At 40.2% G+C, this 10,116-nt stretch overlaps 1 protein-coding gene across 1 annotated transcript; it reads right to left on the bottom strand.

The window, feature by feature from the left end:
- Nucleotides 1-4,565: 4,565 nt before the first annotated feature.
- Nucleotides 4,566-6,459, bottom strand: LOC122017189 (pectinesterase/pectinesterase inhibitor PPE8B-like). The gene is made up of 2 exons (XM_042574731.1): nucleotides 5,520-6,459; nucleotides 4,566-5,331 (listed from the first exon to the last, which is right to left on the bottom strand). The coding sequence occupies exons 1-2, from the start codon at nucleotides 6,373-6,375 to the stop codon at nucleotides 4,643-4,645; spliced, it is 1,545 nt and encodes a 514-aa protein (XP_042430665.1). The 5' UTR covers nucleotides 6,376-6,459; the 3' UTR covers nucleotides 4,566-4,642.
- Nucleotides 6,460-10,116: the final 3,657 nt, after the last annotated feature.

The raw sequence follows: 10,116 nt of genomic DNA on the forward strand, positions 1-10,116 counted from the left end.
TACCCGTGGTAGTTTTGATGTGATCAACCAAATCAGGTTAGTTCCTGTTGGTGTCTAACCCTATGTCTAAGTGTGCAGGAGCTTAGGAGCACAGAAAGTTTAGCGGAAGACGCGACTAGCAAGAAGGATAGCACGGGAGAGAGCCGAGGGCTCGGTGCATTTGAGGGACAAGGTGTTGCGGAAGAGTACACCGGCGGACGAGAAGGACGCGTGCGGCAGTCCAAGGGACGAGAAGCCGGAGCGAAAGCCTGCTCGAGGAGAAGGTCAAAAAATGGGTCTGGGTGAGCCCTATTCCGGATGACGGCGATCACCCAGGCAATTGGAGTAGTAGAAGAGCAAAAGGAGGTTGGAAATACTCTTGGAGGCGCCTTCAAAGGGAATTGAAGGCGCCTCCAAGGCGTCTGTGCGATGCCTCCGCGCCTCACTATGGAAGGTGCCTTTGATGAATAGTACGAAGGCACCTCCTAGCCTTATGGAAGGCGCCTTCAACCTGGCAGAAGAGAATGTTGGCAAGGATAAAACTTTACCCTCACTTGCCTTGCTGGAGGTGCTTTCCATCCCTATAGAAAGCACCTTCCAGCCATGGATAACTTTTCTTAGGGGCTATAAAAAGACTCCTAGACCTAGGAAATAGTAGAACAACTCTTGCAATCATTTCCTAGAAATTGTCTAAGCTTTTCATGAGTGTAAGAGGCTTCTCCACCTTCAAAGAAGGAGAATTTTTAGTGCGCTTACCTATCTTTGATTAACAACCATCTAGGTTGTAACCAAATAAATCTGTTAGCCTCTTTTAATTATTAGTTGTTCATTTCTGATCATTCTAATTGTGATATTACTACTAATCTGAGTTGGAGAATGAGAAAGGTTCGTTTGATTTTTTTGCAGGGCTATTCAACCCCCCTTCTAGCCGACCGCTATCGGGTCCAACACATTATACATATCTTGGTCCAAAAATTCAGAATGAACTGATTCAGATGTTGGCAAATGAAGTAAAAAACTACAATTTTTACAAAAATCAAAGAAGCAAAATATTATTTTGTTATACTAGATTGCACTCCAAACATAAGTCACGAGGAACAAATGTCTCTTGTAATACATTGTGTGGATAATTCAACAAACTCTGTTATGGTGGTAGCTTTTTTAAAAGTGGATGACACTTATGGATTTGGACTTTTTACTGAACTAAAAAATATGTTGAATGATCTCGAGCTTAATATTGATGATATAAGAGGATAGGGGTATGATGATGGATCCAATATGAAAGGAAAGTATAATGGGGTGCAAAAAAGATTACTTGAAATAAATCATAGACCCTTTTATACACATTGTGGATGCTATAATCTGAATTTGACATTATGTGATATGGCTAATTGTTGTTCTAAAGCTATCTCTATGTTTGGAGTGATACAACACATTTATACATTATTTTCCTCTTCTACAAAGTGTTAGAAAGTTTTTAAAAATCATGTAGAAGGCCTGACAGTTAAGCCACTGCCACCCACTCGTTGGGAAAGTCATGTTGCAAGGGTGAAAGCTATAAAAGAACTAACATAAAAAATTAGAGATGCTTTACTTGATTTGACATAAATGAGTAAAGATCCAAAAACAAAGAGTGAAGCTGAATCATTGGCAACATATATGAACTTAAAAATTTTGAATTCTTGCTTGGCATGGTAATTTGGTACAAGTTGTTGCATGTGATCAATACCGTGAGTAAATTTTTTTAAGGTGAAAATATGGATATGGATATTGATATTGCAATTAAACAATTAAAAGGACTTATTCTTACTTTTGAGAAGTATTGAGAGTTTGGATTTGATAAGGCCATGATAGAAGCGAAGTAAATGGCAGAAGAAATGAAGATTGAAACTACATTCAAAGAAAAACACATTATCCGAAAAAAGAAACAATTTGATGAAAGTAGTAGTGAAGATGTGATGCAATTAGCTAATGAATCTTTTAGAGTTAATTATTTTATTTTCTTAATGGATTAAACTATTTCTTCATGAAAAACTCGATTCAAACAATTTCAAAAGTACGAAGAAATATTTGGGTTTTTGTTCAATCCATAGAGATTAAAGTTTGCTAATGATGATAATCTAATAAAATCTTGTAAAAATCTCGAAGAAACATTGAGATATAATGACAAGTTAGATATTGATGAAGATGATATGTATACAAAGTTATCAATTTTGAAACAGTTTTTACTAGTGGAAGTAAAAAGAACAATAGATGTTTTGAATTAACTGAAAAATATGAATGATTATTATCCAAACACTCATGTTACATACAGAATTTTATTAACCATACCAATTACAGTGACATCTTTAAAAAGAAGCTTTTCCAAGTTGAAGTTGATTAAAACACATCTTCGATCAACCATGTCACAAGAAAAATTAAATGGATGAGCGATGTTATCTATTGAAAAGAAAATAGTTGAACATCTTAATTATACAAGCTTAATTAATATTTTTACAGTTAAAACAACAACATGTGTTGTATTCAAATTATTATTAGTAATATTTATATTTTTATCTAATATATATTTGTAATATTAAATATTTTTTAACTTTATATTTTACTTTATATGTTGCAGTCTCACTAAAACATAAACAGCAATATGCATTATACTTTTATAGCTAAAATGAAAGCAAGGTATTGTATTAAATGATTACTAGTAATATTTATTTTTTATTATATTTTGAAATACTCATGTTATTCTACTTGTTATTTTATTGTACATTTTGTAGCCTCGCTAAAAAATCACACATTTAAAGGAGGATTATATTTTGAAATGTAGATGATTTTTTAAGTTAATATAGTAGTAAATTACTCAGGTAATTTAACATTAATTGAAGTTCGACTCAGGCAATCAAAATCTCAAGTACGCTACTGTTATTATATAACATTACTCCTTACTATGCTCACTCAATCTTACTATAGTTCTTCTTTACTTTTCGCTCGATCTTCTACTAACTTGAGTGTAGGAAGGTCTATACTAGAGACCCCTTCCTTGATTTTCGCCCTAACGTTCTATTGGCTCTTTTGAGTATGCGCAGAAAGGAGCCAAAAGGAGAACCAGGTATCATCGTCTCTCTCCAGCGAAGTCTTCTCCAGGTCAACATTAGTGCCACCTTTCTCAACTCACCATCTCCATAATTTTCAGATAGGATCAAGGAAGAAAATGTAAGGGGCAAGGGCTACTCGTGTTACTGGAAGTTCTTGCTTGTTAGAGAAAATAAAGGAGAAGAAAAGAGAGCTCTTGTGCATGAGAAGAGGAGAGGAAATAATTACAGGTTTATTGTTGTTGGAGAAGAAAGGGAGAAAAATAAAAATTAAGAAGAAGAGGAAGGTAAAAATAAAAGAGAGGAATAGGAGAATGTACAATGGTGGCGTACTGTAAGGTGGGAGCTGAAGCGTGTGTAGGGAGAAAGAAAAGGAGAGAGGAGGTTTTTTTTTAAAAAAATATTTTAATTTGTTTAAAATCGATCGAACCCGTTTAAATTTTAAATTGACCAAATCAACTCCAAATCAATCCCAGTTTGAACCAACATAATTCTTATCACCGCACTTACCTGATGAATTTAGTTTGAACTAAATTCAATTTTAATTTAGCACTCTCACTTCATGTTCTACTATTTAGCTCATCTGTTTATCATTATATATTTTATTTTTAAAATTCAATACTTAATATTCCAATTTGTGATATTTTTTTTTATAAAAACTGGTACCAATAGATAACTTAGGGCAAAATTTTTTCAATATGTGGTCAATTCGAACGACGGTGAATCCGTAGGTAAAGTGACGACGAGATATAGTATTAACTAAAAAAAAAAGTATAATAGGGGAGTGTTCGCGCTCCACCCCCACTTGGCTAAGTCCCTAGCATGTTAATAAAGTTGGCTGATGGCATTACAGAGTGGGTGGGAGGGCATCAATTATGGGGATGCGCTGGTTATGGAATAGGAACCAGATAAGTGGGCTCGTCAATTTTCTTGATAGCGGTAATAAGTGTTGGCAAGAAAGTTATGTCAGTTGTGAACATCAGACAATCACCTAGAATTATATGGTCGCTTGAAATAATTACATCAAATAAAGGGTAGTGACGCAACCATTCCTAGGAAGGAGGTACTTTATTAAGTCATCATTTCTTCTAATGATGTTCTTTTAGGATAGTGTGATGGTTAAGATATACAGTGTTGCTGTATATAAGGTAATGACTTCAATAAAGAAGAGAATGCAATACAAAATTTACTTTGGGGCTACTTTTCTCCTTTTCTTCTTTTCTCCTACTCTTATTTACGCATCGGGTCTCCTTTTGACCTTTGGTTGATCTTTTTAGTTAGGTAGAAAGAAGCTGGTTCACCAGGATGTTGTTTGCTTGCCATCGGCCGACTGAGGACAGATCCTCTAAGAGCCGACTTAACAGAAGCCGACCCGTTTAAAAAGTCAAATTTGGTGACAACCAACCTAGTAAAAGTCAACAAAGGACAATCAACAGGAGTTGACCCATCCCTCACTTTCCGACCCGATCAGTGCTCGTCTTACATAGTTTATAAAGATACTTTTTTTATCAAACACGAAACATTAATTTAATAATTTTAACTCGTAAAGCTGCGTCGTCAATCGAATAATCAAGTAATTACAGAGATAACCCCGCCGTGTACTTAACTCCGGTGGCCGGCAACCACAAGTCGCCATCTAGAAATTGGGCCACCGTGAAGTTGACCACCATCGCCGGGTCGCTCAGCCCGTGAAACCCGGCCCACTTGACCCGTCTCGTCAGATTTGAACCCGGCCCATAATTCATATACTCGGCGTAATACAGCGTGTCCAAGGCGAAATCACGGTCCCACTCGAGCCAGCCCTCGGGCCGGAGAACCGGGCCGAGATAGGACTGCATGACCACGGTCCGCGAATACTCCTTCCACGGCCTCCCCAAATACGTCGCCGTGGCGTTGGTGAGGTCGGCCTCGCCGGTGAGGTTGCAGAACTGGAAGGAGAAGCCGGTGTTCTGGTTGGGGTCCGCCCGCCCCTGCGCCGTGACGGAGTTCTTCTGGTTCGGTAGCGGCCGCCGCGCGGCCAGCTCGCAGTTCTGGAACACGGCGGCGGCGTTGCCGAACACAAAGTCGACGGTGCCCGACACGCGGCAATCGCGGTAGAACTGGCGGAGGGAGTGCGCGTAGAGCGTGTCCTGGAACCCGGCGAACTCACAGCGGTAGTAGACGGAGAGGTCGGAGTCTGAGCGGAGCGCCACCGCTTGGTGCTTCCCCGGGCCCGCCGTGTTCTCGATCGTCAGGTCCCGCGCGATGAACCCGGTCGCCGTCACCGCTGTCAAGTTGAACCAAACCAAATGAATAAACCGATTCGTTCCGTTTTGGACAAAAAGTATTTATAGTAAAGCTACCGACGAAACCTCCCCGAGTGGCATACTCGTACTATGGAAGGAAGTCCTACGTGAGACCCACTAACACTCGTGAGAGACCGGGTAGGTTTAAGATAAAATCTTGGTGCCTCACCGAAGGTTGCGCTGCGATAGGTGGTCCAGCCGTCGACGTAGTTGTGGTCGCCGGAGATGATGGTTTGGCCGACGCCGTCGCCGATGATCATCAAGTTCCACTTCTTCTTCTTAATATCCACGTTCTCCTTGTACACCCCCTTCTTTACGTAGATAACGTATCGCCGCTGGCTGCGGTCGGGCGCCTCTTCCACGGCGTCCGAAACCGTCGTGTAGTCCCCGGTCCCGTCCTGCGCCACCACAGCGTCCGCGGTCGGCGGCTGGGAGGATTCCTGCAGTAACCTTCGGTCGGCCGGAGAGACCCACTCTGGGAACCCCATTAGCCGCCTGCGGCCGGCGCCTCCGGAGTCGCCGGCGATTTCCTGGAGCGCGTCGGAGACGAGGGAGGTGACGGTGTCGAGGCCGTCGGCGATGAGAGAGGCCGGGAGCCCCCCGCCGAGGCCTTCCTTGCAGGTGTCTTGGTTGCCGAGGGCGGCGCTCATCCAGGAGTGGAGGTCGAAGCGGCGGTCGCCGGTGACGCTGCCAGAGGCGGAGGAAGGACGAGAAGTGGAGGAGGAGGAGGAGAGAGCCCAAGAGATTTCGTCGGAGGAGAGGTCGAGGAGGTCGACGCAGTCGGTGATGGCGGCGGAGAGGCGTTGGTCGAAGACACCGGGAATGCTGGTAAGCAGCGACAACACGTCCTCGATCTGGCCGAGGGTGGATTGCAAGGTGGAGACGAGGGAGGCGGAGGGAACAAACGACGACGATCCCGCAGCCGCCGAAACAGAGCTACTGTTCTTGGAAGAGAAAGCTTGAGGTGGAAGAAGGAGAAGGATAAAGAGAAGCAGAGGAGTAAATGCGAAGGTGGAAGAAGCCATTGCGGCTTGCACGAGAGAGGAAGTAAAGAGTGAGCTCAGATTAACTCCATGGAGCAGAGCAGAGTGACCGCAGAGGTGTACATTTATATACACTGAAAACGCGTGACAGCTGCGCATAGAAAACGATACGTATATATCGATTCCATAAACCAGTGTCGAGTCGATACGAAGACAAAACCACGGCTGGATCAAATGAAGGAGGAGGATGGGACAGAAGCCAGATGGGGAAGAAAGGGAAAGAAAAAGCAAAAAAAAAAAAAAAAAAAAAGAACGATTTTTTTTTTAGAAAAATTTTAATCTCCATTTTTAATGAAAATATAAAATAAAACATTTTGGAAGAAGACGAAAATCCGCAATCACATCTTCATTTATTTCTTCGCCGTTTGCTATTTGGCATTTCTCTGACTGCAATCTCCCAAACATGGAACGTGCGTCGAGCAGGGTCCCGTCAGTCTTTAATGCCATGCACCGACACCGCATGGAGAAGCCCCAAAAGAAATGTTATTTAATTTTTAAAAAGCATTTTAAATGTTTCAATCAACTTTATCGACATAATTTTGATTATTAACACAAAAGACATCGTATTTGGATATTCAGTGACTCGTTGGACGGGGATAATCGGATCGGATCCGACTTTAAAAGGGCTGACGGGTGAGCAATTTTGACTGATAAAAACCGATTAATTTATGTACCAAAAATTGTAATTTAATATGAATTTTGAGTTCATCATCTCTCTATTTTTCAATCGATTTCATATAAATTTTTCATCGATTATTAGATCACCACAAACTCAATCTTTAAATAAATAAAAAAAGGTAAGAAAATACCATTAGCCGAAGACAACTACATATATGTGGCACATGTTCTCCTTGACTATTGAAATAAATTCGGCGCTTGTGATCTTCTCAACTAATTCGATTTATGATCCCAAACTATTGAGCTCCTTGTCACAAGGTGACTTAAAGTCCCTTGCAAAAACGAAAGCTTTTAATTTTAATGGCCATGAATAGGGCTCCATGTCTCCCCAGAAACTGTCAATACTAATTGTTTGTTTGTGGTTGAGAGGTGTAATCTTCATTCCGATATCTCTTCAGTAAAGAGAGGAGAGGGGCGAGGAGAGAAAGATGTATATATTTTTCATAGTAAAAACATATCTTGCTGAGTGAAAGTAATCAGTTATAGTTTCAAAAACCCATTATCCCATCATAACCCTACAACTTCTATTTGCGAGACCATAGTGGCGCCGAGGAACCTCGGTTGAAAGGGCTCTTATTGACCTCAACATTTGACAGGCCCTGACAAAGAATCGAGCCTAACCACTAGACATTACCAGGAGTATAGATTTACGGTTGTCGCCTCCAACGTGACTGCTCGCTTGTGCGGACGACACCTAGCTCGCTCACGCAGCTTAGGTGGACCTTCTAACTCCGCGGTTATATAAGGTTTTGTAAATGAAATTATGATTTAATGATGATAATGTAAATGAAATTATAATTTAATAATGATAAAAGATAACAATTCAAGATATTAATTATAAGTTTATTTTTTTATTAATGATTTATCATGCTTGGATTGTAATCATAACTAATTTTATCATTATATTTTTCTTATATTATCTTAACAATTTATATAAATAATCTTATTAACAATAATAGTCAACTGTTTAGTTGACTCTCTATTCTTTCTTTTCTATACCTTTGTGTTATGTATCCTAACATGGATATCATAGTCACGATTCTTCATTTTTTTTTCTCTTTCCTTTATTGGGGAGGTGGACGCTCCTTCTCCTTCTTTGCCTAAATTCGATCGATCATTGACGTGATGTCCCTCATGCACCACTTTGTCTTGACTTTTCCATCTAAAGTGCTATGAAAATTTTATGCCTCCCTATTGCAGGATTGATTGCACATGAGTAAGGAGAGGAGGTGAATCATCAAAATTTGTTTTCCTATTTTTTATAATGAGTGCGCAATGAAAAATAGAAAGAAATAGAATATGATTATTCAACGGTAGGACGATGTCTGAGCAATTGGACAGTCAAGGATTAGCATAAAAGATTTATATCTTTTTCTTGCACATATAATCTCCTTTTATAGATGAACTTGTTCTTATCAGATGCATTGAATATGGGATAAACCTTCTGACTTTGGATCTTACAGATAATTCTGTAGAGAAAACTAATTAAATAATTCAGATCTTATCCATTGCTTTGGTTCGACCTGATTTGGTTTAGTTTGGTTTGGTCCGATTCAGTTCGGTCCAGTCCGGTCCAATTCGATTCACTCCATCCACTCGAGGCACCTCCAATCACTGGTTCGACACAACAATCTTCCGGAGGCTATATCTTTTAACTCCAGACTCGGAATCAGGTTCTGTCAGTGACCACATGTGCAGAATTTGAAGATTTGTGTATGTATCTACAATACAGAGTTAAAAAAAATATATGCACAAATAGTTTATTTATGAGTTAGATCCTGTCTTACCATGATAAGAATCTCATCATGAACTTAACTTAGACTTTCAAAATGAATCTAAGCTGAACCAGCACCTACAGTCCCACCCTCATTGGATCACTCTCCTCCAGTTGACTTACCTCACTTATCATTTGTAGTCTCTTGACTTGCCTTTTGACCCACCAGGTCTTTCTGCCAGAATCGCACAACCAGATTTCAGCCAATCGTCTAGAATCGAACATCTCGACTGGACTTTAGCCGACTGTCAGGTCTTGCAGACCCAGCTGGACTTCTTGCTAGAATCACACTTCTATACTTCAGCCTGGTGTTAAGTCCTCTAGATCCATCAATTCATGCACACTCGGTAAAGAGGTTAGACAAGCATAGAATCTAACTTTAAACCATTTGTCATTCATCAAAACCTAAGTTCAATCATTGGTGCTTACTAGACTAACACCTACTACTCACGAGACTATTTTAGATGCACTTTTTTTTTTCTCTCTCTTGCTTTCTCGGAACCGCACCCTCTTTTCTTGATTTTTTTTTCTACTTTTTTGTCTTCTACTTTTTCTTTCTAAGCTGCAGGTTTATCTCTTCTTTTCTTTTGCCTCAACACAACCACTTGAAATAACCCTTTCTCTTTTTTTTCTCACTAATTTTTTTATATTTTTCTAAAGTGCATCTTGTTGTTTTTTTTTTTGTTTTCCTTGCGGAAGAATTAGGATCTCTCCATTCCCCACGCCCTTTGTTTTTCTTAGCAATGACACACAGTTAATTAAAACAAATAAATAACATATAAATGGAAAGGACTTATGAGATTTACTTGGTTATAACTTAGGTGGTTGTTAATCTAAGGCAAATGAAACTACTAAAAGAAAAACTCCTTCTTCGATAACAGTCGAAGGTGGATAAGCCCCTTACAGCAGTTAGAAGCTCAGAAAGTAAGTATAGAAGTTGATTCTCAGTATGTTGTCGAACTCCTAGGTCTAGGATGCTATTTATAGTGTTCTGGTCACAAGTGACCATTGCTGATGTGTCAGTGGAGGCGCCTCCAATGTCATCCAGGGTGCCTCCAATGAGATAAAGTCTCATCCTCAACATAATGACAGCCTAACAATTCTACGGGATTGGAGGCCCTCCGATCAATTGGAGGCGCCTTGGTTACTGTTCATCTAAGGTTCCTCCAATCCATTGTAGGAGCCTCAAGTCCCTTTTTTGGCAGAAGATTTTCTATTCATCCGAGGCACTTCTAGACAACTGAGGCGTCTCAGGTCTTCAAGTCTTTAAG

Source organism: Zingiber officinale, chromosome 8B (assembly GCF_018446385.1).
Source record: "Zingiber officinale cultivar Zhangliang chromosome 8B, Zo_v1.1, whole genome shotgun sequence".
In the NCBI taxonomy this organism is placed as follows: domain Eukaryota; kingdom Viridiplantae; phylum Streptophyta; class Magnoliopsida; order Zingiberales; family Zingiberaceae; genus Zingiber; species Zingiber officinale.

Bases quoted from the DNA above. Each gene is read 5' to 3' on its own strand.
- LOC122017189 (XM_042574731.1), bottom strand. From the start codon at position 6,375: ATGGCTTCTTCCACCTTCGCATTTACTCCTCTGCTTCTCTTTATCCTT. The intron at 5,332-5,519 runs GTGAGGCACCAA...TCAACTTGACAG, and splicing joins CTATCGCAGCGCAACCTTCG to CGGTGACGGCGACCGGGTTC.